Source organism: Mobula birostris, chromosome 1 (genome assembly GCF_030028105.1).
Source record: "Mobula birostris isolate sMobBir1 chromosome 1, sMobBir1.hap1, whole genome shotgun sequence".
NCBI classification, from domain to species: domain Eukaryota; kingdom Metazoa; phylum Chordata; class Chondrichthyes; order Myliobatiformes; family Myliobatidae; genus Mobula; species Mobula birostris.
The window spans coordinates 42,161,707-42,180,295 of NC_092370.1; the positions used below are offsets into that span (position 1 = coordinate 42,161,707).

At 40.9% G+C, this 18,589-nt stretch overlaps 1 protein-coding gene across 8 annotated transcripts in view; it reads left to right on the forward strand.

Annotated features, from left to right (window-relative positions):
* Positions 1-18,589, forward strand: part of unm_hu7910 (un-named hu7910) — a 203,341-nt gene that overhangs the window by 107,900 nt on the left and 76,852 nt on the right. For 3 of the 8 annotated variants that reach the window (XM_072254504.1, XM_072254549.1, XM_072254518.1), the window contains 8 exons: positions 7,374-7,415; positions 7,649-7,690; positions 8,355-8,396; positions 8,524-8,565; positions 8,897-8,941; positions 15,271-15,315; positions 17,381-17,452; positions 18,236-18,271. In XM_072254504.1, the coding sequence (XP_072110605.1) occupies positions 7,374-7,415; positions 7,649-7,690; positions 8,355-8,396; positions 8,524-8,565; positions 8,897-8,941; positions 15,271-15,315; positions 17,381-17,452; positions 18,236-18,271 (366 nt within the window). The remainder of the gene's footprint in view (positions 1-7,373; positions 7,416-7,648; positions 7,691-8,354; positions 8,397-8,523; positions 8,566-8,896; positions 8,942-15,270; positions 15,316-17,380; positions 17,453-18,235; positions 18,272-18,589) is intronic. The other 5 variants (XM_072254509.1, XM_072254526.1, XM_072254539.1 and 2 more) reach the window with 5 other exon arrangements.

Sequence of the window (18,589 nt, forward strand, 5' to 3'; positions counted from 1 at the left end):
GAAGGTTTTCCTCATCTCGGTCCTAAAAGGCTTCCCTTTTATCCTCAAACTGTGACCCCCTCAGTCTGGACTTCCCCAACATCGGGAACAATCTTCCTGCATTTAGCCTGCCCAATCCCTTTAGAATTTTATACGTTTCAATCAGATCACCCCTTAGTTTTCTAAATTCCAGACAGTACAAGCCTAGTCGATCCAGTCTTTCATCATATGAAAGTCCTGCCTTCCCAGGAATCAATCTGGTGAACCTCCTTTGTACCCTCTCTATGGCAAGAATGTCTTTCCTCAGATTAGGGGACCAAAACTGCACACAATACTCCAGGTGTGGTCTCACTAATGCCTTGTACAACTGCAGTAGTACCTCCCTGCTCCTGTACTCGAATCCTCTTGCTATGAATGCCAGCATACCATTCGCCTTTTTCACCGCCTGCTGTACCTGGATACCCATTTTCAATGACTGGTGTACAATAACACCCAGGTCTCGTTGCACCTCCCCTTTTCCTAATCGGCCACCATTCAGATAATAATCTGTTTTCCTGTTCTTGCCACCAAAGTGGATAACTTCACATTTATCCACATTAAATTGCATCTGCCATGAATTTGCCCACTCACCTAACCTATCCAAGTCACCCTGCATCCTCTTAGCATCCTCATCACAGCTAACACTGCCGCCCAGCTTCGTGTCATCCGCAAACTTGGAGATGCTGCATTTAATTCCCTCATCTAAGTCATTAATATATATTGTAAACAACTGGGGTCCCAGCACTAAGCCTTGCGGTACCCCACTAGTCACTGCCTGCCATTCTGAAAAGGTCCTGTTTATTCCCACTCTTTGCTTCCTGTCTGCCAACTAATTCTCTATCCACACCAATACCTTACCCCCAATACCGTGTGCTTTAAGTTTGCACACTAATCTCCTGTGTGGGACCTTGTCAAAAGCCTTTTGAAAATCCAAATATACCACATCCACTGGTTCTCCCCTATCCACTCTACTAGTTACATCCTCAAAAAATTCTATGAGATTCGTCAGACATGATTTTCCTTTCACAAATCCATGCTGACTTTGTCCGATCATTTCACCGCTTTCCAAATGTGCTGTTATCACATCCTTGATAACTGACTCCAGCAGTTTCCCCACCACCGATGTTAGGCTAACCAGTCTATAATTCCCCGGTTTCCCTCTCCCTCCTTTTTTAAAAAGTGGGGTTACATTAGCCACCCTCTAATCCTCAGGAACGAATCCTAAAGGAAATTACAGTGTCACAATAGCATTACAAGTGCACAGAGATAAATATTAGAAGAGAAATAGAAAGAATAAAAGAAGTTACCACAAACAGTCTAACAGGAGGGGTCATCACTTTCCCAGCTATAGATTGACTCATTATAGAGCCTAATGGCTGAGGGTGAGAATGAGTTCATATAGTGCTCTTTAGAGCAGCACAGTTGTCTTAGTCCATTACTAAAAGTGCTCCTCTGTTCAACCGAAGTGCATGCAGGGGGTGAGAAACATTGTTCAGGATTGCCAGGATTTTCCATAGTGTCCTTTTCTCTACCACAGTCTCCAGTGTGTCCAGTTTGACTCCTGTAACGGAGCCAGCCTTTCTAATCAGTTTATTGAACCTGTTGGCATCACCCATGTTGATGCAATTGCTTCAGCACGCCACCGCACAGAGGATTGTACTGGCGACAACAGACTAGTAGAACATGTGAAGGAGAGGCCTGTATACTCCAAAGGACCTCAGTCTCCTCAGGAAGTAAAGACGACTCTGGCCCTTCTTGTATACAGCCTCTGTGTTGGGGTTCCCCCAAGTCTGTCATCCACGTGCACCCCCAGGTACTTGTAGGTCCTCACCATCAATAGTAACAGGGAGCAGTGCAGGCTTAGTCTTCCTGAAGTCCCTCACCGTTTCTGTTGTCTTACTGATGTTGAGCTGCAGATGATTCAGTTTGCACCATTTGATAGTCCTCCACCAGGGCCCTATATTCATCCTCCCATCCTCCCTTTATACACCCAACTATTGCCGAGTCATTAGAGAACTTCTGCAGATGACATGACTTAGTGTTGTATCTAAAGTCTGAGGTATACAGGATAAACAGGAAGGGAGTCAATGCAGTCCCTTGTGGGACCCCAGTGCTGCTTATAACCATAGAGAAACGCCGTTATTTCTGTTATCTTATTTGCATATTGTCTTGGTTTAATCCCTGTTGTACTAAAACCAAGGAGAATCACCTAATCAGTAACTCTGACCTTTCTTAAGTCACATGCTAAAGAAAACTGATCCTTGCTGTCTGCCTGTACTTTTCTCTCCATCTATTTTCCTTTGTCCAGTTTCTCTCTGCTCTGGATAAATTTCTTCCCAAGTTGGATTGTCTTGCCACATCCAATGCAAGTTACTTGCTGTTTCACTTGGGACAATGTCCCTGGACAACTGAAATGGAAGAGGTAATCTGGCATGTGTGCATGCCTTGTAATTGTAGGAGAAGGTGCTATGAGAATGCAAGTGTACTGATGGAGTTGGAAGAAAGGCCCTCGTTACATGCTGAAAGGGCCTCATTCTTAGTGAGAAGATGAGGAATGAGAGCAGGCCTATAGTAAGTGAATTGAGACCTTGTCAACAATGCCCCACAGGTGACACGTTGCCTTGCCTGGAAAGACTGTTTGGGGCCCTGAATAGGAGTGAGGGAGGAGGTGTAAAGGCAGGTGTGTCACTTGTTCCGCTTGCAAGGATAAGTAGCAGGAGGGCGATCAGTGGGAAGGGACGAATGGACAAGGGAGTCGCGTAGGGGCGATCTCTGTGGAAAGCAGAAAGTGGAGGAGGAGGGAAAGTGTGCTTGGTGGTGGGATCCAGTTGGAGATGCTGGAAGTTACGGAGAATCATTTGCTAGACATAGAGGCTAGTGCAGTGGTAGGTGAGGACGAGGGAACCCTATCACTGAGAGTGGGGTGGTGGGAGGTTGGGGTGAGGGCAGATGTGCACAAAATGGAAGAGATGCAGGTGACGGCAACATTGATGGTGGAAGAAGGAAAGCCCTTTCTTTGAAGAAGGGGGACATCTCATTAGTTCTCATTAGATAGGGCAACTCTGGCAGGGTCTGCAAGACATTACTCCCTACAAAGCGAAACCCAATATCATGAACGGCAACGATGCTTCTCTACCAGGTGAACTCATTGCCTTCTATGCATGCTTTGAAAGGGAGAACATAGCTACAGTTGTGAAGATCCTTGCTGCACCTGATGACCCTGTGATCTCCGTCTCAGAGTCTGATGTTAGACTGTCTTTAAACAAAGTGAACCCTCGCAAGGTGGAAGTTCCCGATGGAGTACCTGGTATGGCTCTGAAAACCCGTGCCAACCAACTAGACGGAGTATTCAAGGACATCTTCAACCTCTCTCTGCTACAGGCGGAAGTTAGGTAGATAGATAGATATACTTTATTAATCCTGAGGGAAATTTGGTTTTGTTACAGCCGCACCAACCAAGAATAGAGCGTAAATATAGCAATACAAAAACCACAAACAATCAAACAACAAAGTGCAAGCTATGCCAGATGGAAAATACATCCAGGACCAGTCTATTGGCTCAGGGTGTCTGACCCTCCACAGGCGGGGCTGAACATTCGATGGCCACAGGCAGGAACGACCTCCCGTGCTGCCCAGTGTTGAATCACGGTGGAATGTGGCCGAAGTCCAACAGTAAAAAGTTCAATATCCGATCTACAAACACGTTCCTCGGTCGTAATATGACCCAGATTGCACCATCCGTTGTTAACCAGATCAGTAAGCACCCAACTCGTTTACGCTTATCGCTCTCAGTGCACTTCCGGTCAGCCGGAACGGTATTACCCACCGAACTCCTCTTCTGCATAAGTCTCTGTTGTCTCGACCCGGTCCTCTTTCCTCGACTTTGTGATCTCCCTCTGCATCCTCTGTGTGTTTTCCTCCGGATTTCAGCAGGGGTGTCCGCCGCTCTGCTCGCTAAACCGGCCGGCATTAGCTGGTCCCTGGAATACACAATGCGACCTTGCTTCTGTCCCGCGTGTCAGGATGTATCTATTTCCAGCGCTTAAAAAAACCCAAATAAAACTCTCTCTACCAGCATGTTAGAGAGGGTGCAGCTTCGACGTGTTACCGTTAGAAAAAAATACAAAAAATAACCTAAGTTAAAAAGTAAGAAGAAGAAAGTAAGAATCCGATCGGAACGGCTGTACCAGGCTGCATGCACGACTGGCGCATGCGCACTTAAAGTTCCCACTTGCTTCAAAAAGGCAACAATTATACCAGTGCCCAAGAAGAATAGTGTGGGCTGCCTTAATGATTGTCGCCTGGTAGCACACACATCTACAGTGACGAAATGCTTTGAGGGGATGGTCATGACTAGACTGAACTCCTGCCTCAGCAAGGACAGGGACCCGTTGCAGTTTGCCTATCGCCACGATAGGTCAACGGCAGACGCAATCTCAATGGCTCTGCACGTGGCTTTAGACCACCTGAACAACGCAAACTCCCACGTCAGGATGCTGTTCATCGACTATAGCTCAGCATTTAATACCATCATTCCCACAATCCTGATTGAGAAGTTGCAGAACCTGGGCCTCTGTACCTCCCTCTGCAATTGGATCTTCGACTTCCTAACCAGAAGACCACAGTCTCTGCGGATTGGTGATAACATATCCTCCTCACTGACAATCAACACTGGTGCACCTCAGGAGTGTGTGCTTAGCCCACTACTTTACTGTCTATATATACATGACTGTGTGGCTAGGCATAGCTCAAGTACCATCTATAAATTTGCTGATGATACAACCATTGTTGGTAGAATCTCAGGTGGTGATGAGAGGGCGTACAGGAGTGAGATATGCCAACTGTTAGAGTGGTGCCACAGCAACAACCTGGCACTCAACGTCAGCAAGCCGAAAGAGCTGATTGTAGACTTCAGGAAGGGTAAGATGAAGAAACACATTCTCATAGAGGGATCAGAAGTGGAAAGAGTGAACAGTTTGAAGTTCCTGGATGTCAAGATCTCTGAGGATCTGACGTGGTCCCAACACATCGATGTAGTCATAAAGAAGACAAGACAGCGGCTATACTTTATTAGGAGTTTGAAGCGATTTGGCATGTCAACAAATACACTCTAAAACTTCTATAGTTGTACCATGGAGAGCATCCTGACAGGTTGCATCACTGTCTGGTATGGAGGGGCTACTGCACAGGACCGTAAGAAGCTGCAGAAGGTGGTAAATTTAGTCAGCTCCATCTCGGGCACTAGCTTACAAAGTCCCCAGGACATCTTTAGGGAGCGGTGTCTCAGAAAGGCAGCGTCCAGTATTAAGGATCTCCAGCACCCAGGGCATGCTCTTTTCTCACTGTTACCATCAGGTAGGAGGTACAGAAGGATGGCACATGGTCAGTGATTCAGGAACAGCTTCTTCCCCTCTGCCATCTGATTTCTAAATGGACATTGAACCCATGAACACCAGTTCATTACTTTTTCATTTCTGTTATTTTGCACTACCTATTTTAACTTAACTATTTAAAAACTCAGTTTTCCTCTATATTTAGTTATGTATTTCATTGTGCTGCTGCCGTATAGTTAACAAATTTCAGAAAATATGCTGGTGATATTAAATCTGTTTCTTAAAACCTCAACACTTTAATCCCATTGTGTTTCTACTGCTCTTTAATCATTCATTTAATCTCATTCTCCTACACCCTTCATTTTTTTTCTTTTAATGATTTTTCAGATATCTATATACTTTTAGATTTTACATCCTTCAATGTATCTGGCACAGCATCCATTGTCCTAACTTTTCAAAATGTTTCTTCTTTTCCTAATAATTTTAAATACATTCTATCTGTTCACCAAGTCTAAGCAGCCAAAGCAATGACTTTATCACTTATGACCACCTTTTTCAAATGTCTATTTTTCCTCCTATTTGTACAAAATAAAATAATGTGTTTTATCATGAGTAAAATAAAGTAATATGAATTGAAATTCGAAAAAGAATAACAGGGCTATTAAGTGGATAGCTTAGTGATACTTGATGCATGGTGTTTGGAAATTATCACGTGCCATTACAGAATGATGTGCCTGCCTCGAGTTATACTATGAGAATTATTGGGAGGTACTGCCTTGATGGCATGATTAACATTGACACCCTGTGCAACAATCTAGAAGAAATCTGTGTGTCCAGATTTAGCAGGTCTCATCAGGATGGTAGCTCTGGTCTCATATGTCAACCAGGTTTCACCCTCCCAATATGTACTCATGTAATAGGTAGGTAACTCAAATAACAGTAACTGTAGCTGTGATTTATCTCTTCTTACCCTTTTCAACCATTGTAGCCTTTGATGTATATTAAGCTGTCTTCTGCCAATAGCCCTCTATGAACCACTGAGTACAGCATGTGTATGATTACTTTGTTAACTATTTAACTAATCTTTGCCAAAGTATATTGATTAATGATTCTTCTTCCAAACCTGGCGTTTACTTTTGGGACTGTAATCTTAAGAATCTCAGGCTCCTCACCTTAATAATGCACATAATTCTGCAATGTTGCACGAAGTGGAGGCAGTTCTGTATATGCTTGACAGATTTTAAGCGTGCTTCCGACATGTCTCTAAACTGCTCCCTTGGTGCTGTGTTGTCTTGTTTTTTGCCCTATATACTGTTTATGCTGAAATTTCTGTACATAAATGATAGATGTGTTAATATTTTTTATTTTTTTCGAATTGGCTATGTTTATATGTTTGCATCTTGAGATAGTTATAGTTGAAACTTGTTGCGTCTAAAGATTTCTTGTAATATCCAAGTCTACAATCCAAAGGCTAGAAAATGGGATTAATTTAATTAACTTTTTTTGATAAAATGCACAAAATCAAAGCTCAAAAATATAAATTGGTAATGTTGGATTAGGGTCTAAATTATAATTTTTCTTATAGCTTAACTTTCTTATGTTTGCTTATATGTTTGTATGCCCATATGTTGGTAAGTCTTCAGTAAAATGTTTTCTAGTTGGTTCTATATTTCTGTCACAAACTGTCCTTAACCTCATCTGTCCAGCTTGAGCAGTATAAAGAGGGAATACAAGGTACCCTTTGTACTCTTCTTTGCCCTTGCCTTCTTTACTTCTCACTGGCTGTTTTCTGCTGCTAATTACTGTCACTGTTTTTTTACAAACATCTAATAAAATGGCTGTAAACACACGGTTTGTGCCTCGTACTTGACTTCTGAAGAATCTTCTGGATAATATTATCTCCAGATCCAACAGAATGGTACTATTTGGAAATATTCCATGTGGAGAGTATTGTATGGAGGAGGGAAAGAGAGAAAATTAAAATAAAAATTTCATTTTAATTAATTTATTTGTTTGTTGCAGATAATGACCCAGAGCCTGAAGATAAAATGGATGAATTTCATGGTTAGTATTTTATTATCCCAAAGTTTTGAAGTTGTAAATATGCCTTGTAGGCTGTAAGTATATCTAAACTGCAAACTCTCTAACTTAAATTTCTTCGGAAAGTAAAATATTGGCCATCTTGTGGTTGGATAAAACATTGCAGGTTTAAAAATATATCTGGTTGCTGCAGAAGATTCTAGGACAATGCCAGTAAAATCATGGAATTTAACTGGTTTTAAATTGTTTTTTACTAGCTGAAGAGGTGGAGTATGTTCCAGGCACTGACGACATACAAGGTTGGTTTACCTTGATACACATAATACTTAGACTATCAATATTTGGTAACTTTGAGAAATCAAGCAATTAAGAACCGGTCATAAGCCCTGAATGTTTCTCTCCTTATCCTGAAGCTGTGCCTTTGACACCAGACTCACTAGCCAAGGGAAATATTTTCTTGTAGAAGGCCTGTCAAGACTTTGAGAATTTTGCATATGGCATAGATTTGTAACAGGTCAGATTCAAAAGGACTATACATCTGTAAATCCATCTTTCTGTTATTCAGCAACTTAACTGTGGAGTCATCAGTTCAAATTTGTCAACTTGAATGAAAGCTATCTCCTCCCAACAACCAATATTTGGTCAGCGCGGATCTGACACTGATGTGTTGATTGTAGAATTAAGTTGGAATACAAACTAGCTCCAAAACACATTGGACCATGAAACGGAACTTGTTTTTCTCCTCATATTTCTCTAGGAAATTGAAGAAAAGGGAGAAGTCTCTTCCTCTAATTCTAATTACAAATCTGAACAATCTTGTAAGGTGATTCTATGTTGGTATGATATCTTTTCCCTCCATGTTGGGCTGTTGAAATTGTGCTCCAACCTATCATTTAATGACTCTATGAAAAGATTTGTGCTGTCTGTGCCACCTGTGATCATGTTCTGTTATTTTTCTTTCAGAAGCATTGCCTGTTCAAAAGAGTGATGAAGATTATCTGTCAGGTTTGTATTGAAACTACCTTTTTATTTTTATTTCTAACATTCTAACATGAAACAATCTAACATTATGTGCATAACATTAAAAGGGTGAATATTATTAACAAATTCTCAATTTTATTACTTACAACAGCCAATACATCTCAGAACTTGGATGTGGAATCTGAAATCCAAGGTTTGTTTGACTTGGCTGCCTTTAGTTTTGCCCTGTCCTCTCATAGCTTCCAGTTTTTCAGAGTTACTTTGCTTGTCTGGGGTGATGTTTGCTTTAAGCTGTTTCACAGAACTTTTCAAAGGGTGTTTTTGAACCTGCGTTAGGGCATAATTTCAAATTTGTTTCCTATGCTGCATCTGTCTCTTGATTATCTTCAGGCTGTTTTCACATGGTGAGTATTAGAATTGGTCTTGTACCTCTCCTACTTGCATTAAAACAAGTTGAGGACATGTTTCTTTTGTGCAATACTTGTCATGGGAATTATAAACTTAATTGTCTTCTTGTCTTCCAGATGCTGTACCTCTTCCTGAAGCAGTAGAAGAGTCTGTGGTGAATGGTAGGCATCATTTTAGATTCTGCAATATTTATAGGTTCTGTTCTACAAACAAACATAACTACATCGTAAAATACCTGGTTCATCTGTCCTGCCCAAATTAATTGGGATACCTTTTACAATATATTGACACTATGGGGAAATTTTTAGGTTAGGTATTTTAAGTGAAGGTTGAAGCATTCAATGTAATGTTTTTGAAATTAATGATGCAGCATTTCATTAAACTAATTACTTAATAGTTGCAAAGTGATGCTGATAAAAATTTTGAATAATTTCATTAATTTTGGGCAGTAGCAGATTTAATGAGCTTTGAGGCTATGATGAGAACTTTTTTATTTTCCTGTCTCAGGGTGTTCTCGCTTTAGCAAAGAAATATTGTTAAAGGAACTTGTAAATTTTGTAATTATTAATAAAAATAAACCTATAACTAGAAAATCTCTATTTTGCATGTTATAAAAGGAAAAATAATAGTCAAAGTAAAAATTTGATCCTTATGCTGAGCTGGGACAAAGCCATGGCTGATTAAGCATAATGTTGAGAAATTAGCTTCAATAGAAAGGAGAGCAGAATATTAGAGTCGGGATGGTTCTGCTGATGTCTAGGTTGCTGGCTACTCACTCCTGGACCCTGCTGTCTCCTCCATTAGGAGGCTGCAGTACAGGGCTGGGTCCAGTCCAGGTGGTCAGCTGTGTTCTCAGAAGGGCCTAGACAGTGAAGCCCAGGCCCCAGGGTGACTGACTGTCGAAGTATTTGCTTTTCTAACAGAGCAGAAATCAGCTGTGCACGTTACAACCTTCTCAGTTCAATGATAAATTCAACAATTGCAGAACAAAACCTTTAAGTGCCCGTAATCAAAAATTAAAACACAAATGTCAAGCTCATGTGATCTAAAATGTTAGCTGTTTCTCCATAGACGCTGCTTGACCTGTTCAATACTCCTCGTATCTATACTTGGCAATTTCAGATAATTGGCTTAATCCCAGCAATTTATTTCTTTCCTCTAATAGTAATATCAGATTGTATTCATCATTTTTATTTAAAACTCCCTAAAACTATCTAATACTGTTCACCTGTCTTCACTCTTTCAGGCAGCTTTATCACCATTTGTGCCATTCAGTATTTCCAGCTCCCGATCCTGTCAGAGACTTTGCTTTTCTTCTTTCCACCCCTTCCCCTTTTCTTCTTTCCATCCCTTCCTCTTTTCATTGCAACTTGTTTCATTTCCAAATTTTACTAATTCTGAATCAACGTCATTGGTCTAAAATGCTATTTCTGTTTATCCCTTCAGTGATTCTGCTGGAATGCTGAGTATTTTCAGCATTTTCTCAATAGTTTGCATAATTTTGAAATCTCTTTCCATATCCTTTCTTAAAAGAAAACCCCAGTAGTCTGATTTCATAGCTGAAATTGCTCATTCTGGCAACCATTAGAGTAATATCCTCTGCATTTTTTTAGTGTCTTCGCATCCTTCCCAAATTATGGTGACCAGTATTGGACACAGGTTTTAGTCAAACAAGTGTTATATAAAGTTTTAAAAGCTGAGAGGAGGAAAATATAACCTTGCTGTCTTTTTATTCTATGCCACTTCTAATGAAGTCCATAGATCCTTAAGTTTTCCAGTCATACCCGCAACATGCCTGCCACTTCTAAGAACTTTGACGTATGTACAGCCAGGTTCCTCTGTTGTAGTACATACTTCAGAATTGTCCACTGTTTCAAAGTCTGAGAATGAAAAGCCTTATAACACTCTGCTTCCTGCTTCTATGACAATTTCTTATCCAAGATTCCACTGACCCTTTTATTCCATCAATAGCAATTTTCTTCATCACGCTAGTGCGTCTCCTGAACAAAAAGTAACAATCAAACATGATTCCTTTATTTTAAGAGACTCAAACTAGCATTTTATAACTTTAACCTTCTTCCAGGATTAGGAGATTATGTCAAAACCTTCTGCAATCTCCATCTCTACTTCCCTCAGCCGTTTGGAAGAGACCCTTCCCAATCAAGTGGCTTACAGGCTATTCTCAAGTCAAGAACACCCAGCTTATGAACACTCCCAAAATATTAAAGTTGAAACTTTAATGTGCATATCTTTGATTGTGTCTACAAATAGCCAGGCTAGTTTCTTCTCAAGTTTTAGTAGTTATTCCTATCAGTTTTATGTACTTTTAATGCCATTCATAATAATACTTTGGAGGTATGGTTACCATAATCAGCGATTCTTGTGTAATTTCTGAATTTTTGACAAAAGAGACTTATAGATGCCTGGAAAACCAGAACCAATCCATTGCTCAGGTATTTTATTTATGCAACTTTTAAGTAACTTTTAAACTCATTTTCCTTTTGTTGAGATACTTGACACGACAGTACATGTTTACGGACTCATCAAAAGATCTGAACGAATATGCTATGGTTGTCACAGACTTTATAAACTGATTAGTGGGTGACTGTGTCCCCACAAAATCACTTAGAGTCTTCCCGAACCATACCCCTGGATGAAGCAAGAGATCCACAGCCTGCTGAGGGCCAGATCAGTGGTGTTCAAGTCTGGCGACCAAGTAAAGTGCAAGAGATCCAGCAAAGAGCTCCAGAAAGCTACCTCACATGGAAACTGGAATCACAAAAGGATGTTCGACAACTCTAGCAGGGGTTGAATGCTGTCACCTCCTACAAAATAAAACCAGGCAGCATATGTGACAACAAGGCTTCACCTCCAGATGAGCTCAATGCCTTTCACTGACAGACATGGAGAAGCCTTCACAGACTGCCGCTGTCCCTGGTGACACTGATTTGAGTCTCTGAGGCTGACCGGAGAGCAGTCTTCAAGAGGGTGAACACATGAAAAGCATCTGGCCCAAATGGGGTACCTGGCCAAGGACTGAGATCTGTGCTGATCAACTGGCTGCAGTGTTCATTGATATCTTTAACCTCTCACTTCAGCAGTCTGTGGAAAGCTTCGATTATACCAGTGTCCAGGAAGAATGTGGTAACTTGCTTCATTGACTATCGTACAGTAGCACTTACATCCACTGTAATGAAGTACTTAGAGAGATTGGTGATGATAACGTACTAACTCCTGCCTGAGCAGTGACTTCGATCTGCTCCAATTTGCCTACCGTCACAACAGGTCAACAGCAGATGCCATTTCATTGACTCTCAATTCAACCCTGGAACATCTGGACAATGAAGATGCATGTATCAGGATGCTCTTCATTGACTACAGTTCGGCATTCAATACTATTATCCCCTTAAAACTAACCAATAAGCTTCATTACCTTGACCTTAATACCTCCTTGTGCAACTGGGTCCTCGATTTCCACACATGCAGACCCCAATCGGTTTGGATTGGCAACATCACCATCAGCATAGGTGTACCACAAAGCTTAGCATCTTGCTCTACTTGCTTTTTACTTATGGTTATGAGGCTAAGCACACTTCTCATGCCATATTTAAGTTTGCTGATGATGCCACTGTCATTGGCTGAATCAAAAGTGGTGACGAATCAGCATATTAGATTAGATTAGATTAGATTCAGCTTTATTGTCATTGTGCCAAGTACAGATACAAAGCCAATGAAATGCATTTAGCATCTGACCAGAAATGCAAAGAGTAGTGTTATTTACAAAATAACTGCGAATAAAAGAAGTGCTACAGCACACAAATATAGAAATACTGAGACAGTACAATATGGATGCAATACTGCTTAGCGCTGTGATGAGAGGTTCAGCAGTGTCACAGCCTCAGGGAAAGAAGCTCTTCCTGTGCCTGCTGGTGTGGGAGCGGAAGCTCCTGTAGCACCTACCGGATGGGAGGAGAGTAAAAAGGTCATGGTTAGGGTAAGATGCATCCCTGATAATGCTTTTCACCCTGCCCAGGGCAGCTTTTATGGTAGATGTTTTCAATGGTGGGCAATTGGGTGCGGAAAATCCGCTGGAATGCTTTGCGGTCTGATACGGGACAATTGCCATACCACACTGAGATGCATTTGTTGAGTATGCTCTGAATGGTTAGGAGGGAGATTGATAATCTGGCTGAGTGGCTGAACGATAACAACCTCTCTGTCAATGTCAGCAAAACCAAAGTGCTAACTATCGACTACTGGAGCTCCATAAGCAGTCCTCATCAGGGGATTAGAGATGGAGAGGTTCAGCAACTTTAAACTCCTTGACATTAACATTTCAAAGGATCTGTTTTGGGTCCAGCACGTAAGTGCCATTACAAAGAAAGCACGGCAGTACTTCTATTTCCTTAGAAGTTTGTGGAGATTTGGCACGTTATCTAAAACTTTGACAAACTTCTACAGATGTGCAGTGGAGTGTATTCTGACTGGTTGCATCACAGCCTGCAATGGAAACACTAATGCCCTTGAACAGAAAAACCTACAAAAGGTAGTGGATACAGCCCAGTCCATCATGGGTAAAGCCTTCCCCACCTTTGAGCACATCTACATGGAGCGGTGATGCAGGAAAGCAGCATTCATCATCGAGGACCCCTACCATCTAGGCCATGCCCTCCTCTCGCTGCTGCCATCAAGAATGAGGTACAGGAGCCTCAGGACTCATACAAACAGGTCTGGGAACAATTATTACTCTTCAACCATCAGGGTCTTGAACCAGAAGAGATAACTTCACTGACCCCAACTGTTACATGTCAACATTGCTTGGATTAACCGATGGTGTCATTTAGGTGCACCTGGGCGAGGCGTGGCGATGGTGTCGTATAACAAATGAGTATAGGCTTTTTCTATTGATTCGGGAGGTTCTGAAAATTTCGGCAGCTAAGCAATGCAATGGACTGTGAGTTACCAGCGAGAGAGTGAGTTGAGTTGAGTTAGTTGAAGAGTTCACTACAGCAGTGGGTGTTCCCAATATTTCTCCATGTCCAGAAGATTGTGATAATTTGCGGCACACAGTGCATATTGGATATGTGACTGTCACTTTGTATGATCCATACTCGGATTTCTGGAGTACTCTGTGGTGACCACTTTTTATTAATCCATACAGGGATTCAGGTGTGTTACGTGGTGACCACTTGTGTTAAGGAATATTTCGTGACCGTCACCTTGTGATATCCCTACATGGATTTTGGAACTTAGACGTCACTTTGTTATCCCTGTGTGGACCCTAGTATTTAAGTGACGACCACTCGACTTCTGGAATCTTCTGTGACTGTCACCTCGTTATCCCTAACCATAAAATACTGTGCAGATGCTGGGGTCAAAGCAACACTCACAACACGCTGGAGGAACTCAACAGGTCGGGCAGCATCCGTGGAAATGATCAGTCAACGATTGATTGTTCTGGCCGGAAACGTTGACTGATCGTTTCCATGGATGCTGCCCGACCTGCTGAGTTCCTCCAGCGTGTTGTGAGTTTTACCACATTATCCCTGCGTGGATTCAATGTGTTACATGACGATCACTTGTCCTCTGGAATTTTCCGTGATCGTCACCTTGTGTCGTCTTAATGTGGATTTATGAACTCTTCATCACAGACACCTGTACCTGTTCCCGTGGATTCCGGAACCTTCTGGATTGCCATCCTAGAACTCTGTTTGAGTAAGATTGAAAACTGTTTCCAGACCTCCAAAGTTTGTGAGCTAAGATGCATTGCACTGATAATTTTTGGTTAGGGGAGCAATTGTTTTAATTGTCTATATTTTGGGTAGGTATTGAAAATATATTTGTTTAACATTAAAATATGTGTCTGTGGTCTATGGCTGCTGGCATGTAACACAACACTGCTGTTTCCACAACCTTTAGACTCAACTTCAAGGATATTTTATCTCATGTTCTGGATATTTATTGCTTATTTTTTTTATCTGTAATTACAATACTTACTGTCTTTTGCACATGGTGTGTTTATCCGACTTGGGTGTGTTTTCTTTTCATTGACTCTATGGTGTTTCTTTGTATCTACTGTGAATCCCTGCAAGAAAATGAATCTCAGTTGTATATGGTGACGTATATGTATTTTGATAATAAATTTACTTGCAGCTTAGAACTTTGAAATTTTATCAGTAGTGTTCATAAAACTCAACATTACGATCTCAAAATTACTGTTTTTGGATAATGTGTTTAAATCTCACTACGTGTGACTACTGAGAAAATCTTATCCTAACTCCTGAGTTACGAAGTCATGTTAGACCTGCTTACAAAGGGGACATGTGTAGGTTGTTTTCCTCCAGCAGGAGAGGAAACTAATTTCTCCAGTTCAAAATTTGAATGATTGAGTTATTTGTAACTTAGATTCTGAAACACTACTTGCTTTGTTACTTCACAATCGTTTGTCAAAGTGCCTGCCTTAGTAATGTAACCCCTCATTTTCTCACAGAGAATGATACTCCGGAAGCTCCAAAAGATCATCTAGCTGAAGAAGGTATTGGTTTTCATTTCAATCTGAAATCCAGCAGTGTGTGGCTGGTCTAGGTTATGTTTATTTAATTGTTTGTTAACTCAATATAAAAATTAATGCCGTTGACTTTTTTATATATTTGATTAGTAATTGTGATATCCATGTTATAATTTTGTCATTTGTGTTTTTTCTTACTAATTTTAACCATGCAACAATGAATCAGGATTGCTAATTTATTATTAGTTCAAGAAATCTAGAGGCAAACGTGAAATTCAGTTTTTTTTCACAATTTTGATTGCTGACATTTGATAGCTTCATATCATATGTGTTAAACTAAAATAAAGCATGGTGCTCTCAGTTTAATAATTTCATTTATTAAGCACTTTGCGGAAGATTATTGTTTTCAATTTACTTTTGCGGGCGTAAATGTTTGCGTAACCCAGCATTTGCTTGTCTGCATTCAGATTATTTGTTTTGTTCGTAATTTCTTCACCTTCAGTATCCCGCTGGTTACTAATGATAAGAATCTCAACTGGATCAGCCACATAAATACCATGGTAGAGCGGCAGGTTGGTGTAATGTATATCCTGCTCTTCTAGCTTCCTCGCACCTGGAGCCCTGCAGTCTGACTCTTTGACTTGACTGGATTTATGCAACTCCAATAGCTATCAAACACTTAACCACATCCAGGATAAAGCAGCCCACTTGACTGAACATTCCTTCCTTTTATCCCTGGTGCACACTGGCTGCAGTGTGCATCATCTCCAATTTTCACCGCAGTTACTTTCATTTGACAAGGCCCTTCCTTCATGGTAGACTGATCCAAAGGGTTAAGATACATGGGATCCACAGTGATTTGGTAGTTTGGATTCAGAATCACCTTACCTATAGAAGATAGAGGGTAGTGGTGAAAGGGTTTTGTTCTGGCTGGAGGATGTTGATCAGTGGTGTTCTGTAGGGATCATTACTGAGATCTTTGTTTTTGTGATTATATGAAAGTGTAGTTGGATGGTTTGCAGATGACACAAAGATTGGTAGGTGTGGGTAGTGAAAAGGTTGTCAAAGGACAGAGCAGTATATAGATCAGTTGTAGATATGAATGGAGAAATGGCAGATGGAGTTTAATCCAGGCCAAGTGTGTGGTGCTGTACATTGGAAGATCAGTTGCAAGGGAAATATATAGTTAATGGCAGGATCTTTAATGGCGATACAATTGTGAGAGGCATAAATAGGGAAGGATGGCCAGTTTTCTTTTCTGGGATAGAAATGTGAAATACTAGAAGACACGCATTTGAGGTGAGAGAAGGAAAGTTTAACGGAGATGTGCAGGACATTTGCCTGGAATGGGATGCCATGTCTAGCGCAAGAGATATGATAGTGACATTTAATAAACTTTCAGATAGGGGAAGGGGAATATGGATCATGTGCAGGCAGAAGAAATTTAGTTTAATTTGGTATTGCTTTTGGCACAGCTGTCAAGAGCTGAAGGATATGCTACTGTGCTGCACTGTTCAATTTGCATACTGAGGCCACTTCCAAACCAGTAACCCCAGGCAGCAAGAAGGGTGTATAAGAACATCATCACCGTTTCATTCTTCTATAAGTCGCATGCCGTCCTGATTTGAAATTGTGTCAATAGTCTTTCATCATTGATCCTATATTCCGGAACTTACCTGGCTGCACTGTGGGACTACCTTCACTAGAAAGTCTGCATTTCAGGAAGGCAGCTGGCCAGCCACCAGTTTCTCCATGGACAATAAATGTGAGCTTTACAGTAAATCCCAGATCCTGAAAACAAAACTTAACAAAAAATGTTGACAGAATCAGGTTTAACTACAGTAATTTGAGTGTAAAAAAGAGAAAGTATGTAAGTGTTGTTAAATGCAGATCTATTTTGAACCACTCTGTGGCGCAATACCAATGAGTTATCCTGCTCTTTCTGTGTAGCACCTGAGTTTTGGTTTAAAGGCCATCATTTACATTAAGTGGCAACGCTGAGGCAGGATGATGATTCCAGTTCCAAGATTGAAATCACAGACTTTGTTTAAAATGATTGATTGCTTTCTTTGTATTTTTTTTGTCACTGCAGAGCATGTGAATTACTCAGAAGATCACCAAGGAGTGAGAGAATCCTTAGAGTCTGACCATCAAGAAATAACAGGTTAGTCAGGAATCTGATGGCAATTTCATCACCTATTTTTCTATCAATTTTTTTTCCTAAAGCATCCTTTATATCATCATGCTCTTCGGTTAGACTCAAGGAACTGGGAGTCATCTTTGACATTTGTTCTGTTAAATTTGATTTCCCAGGTTGCATCTGTAATTCTCCACAAACCTAGTTTTAACAGCATAACTATCAGGTGCTGTCTCGTGGATGCTCTGTTCCTGAAATCTGATTTAGTCATAGTCATACTTTATTGATCCCGGGGGAAATTGGTTTTTCGTTACAGTTGCACCACAAATAATAAATAGTAATAAAACCATAAATAGTTAAATAGTAATATGTAAATTATGCCAGGAAATAAGTCTAGGTCCAGTGTATTGGCTCAGGGTGTCCGACCCTCAAAGGGAGGAGTTGTAACGTTTGATGGCCACAGGCAGGAATGACTTCCTATGATGCTCTGTGTTGCATCTCGGTGGAATGAGTCTCTGGCTGAATGTACTCCTGTGCCCAACCAGTACATTATGTAGTGGATGGGAGACATTGACCAAGATGGCATGCAACTTGGACAGCATCCTCTTTTCAGACACCACCATCAGAGAGTCCAGTTCCATCCCCACAACATCACTGGCCTTACGAATGGGTTTGTTGATTCTGTTGGTGTCTGCTACCCTCAACCTGCTGCCCCAGCACACAACAGCAAACCAGTGTTACAACTGAGTTTTTGTTTATACCTGTTTATGCACTTCACAGTTTATATATATGTGCTTTTTTTTCTATTAGGCGAGTCAAAAGAGGAAACAATTATAGATGAACCAGGTAAGCAAGAACTGTTTTTTGTGGGTGGGGTGGGAGGGGAAATAAAGTCCTGTACTTAAGCAATGTCTTTCGCTGCCTTGTGTCATCTCATAATAGTTCACAGTCAATGAAGTAGTTTTTATGTTGAAATGCATGAGATGTAGAAACCAATTTGTAGAGGGTAAGCACCCACAAGTCATTATTTGATACTTTTTCTGGGGGGGCCAGGATATCAAGGAGAGCTTCATCCTGTTCTTCAAAATAGTGCTTTGGATCTTTTACATCCACTTTGGAGCAGAAATGCCTCATTTTAAATCCTATCAAAAAGAGGGCAGAGGC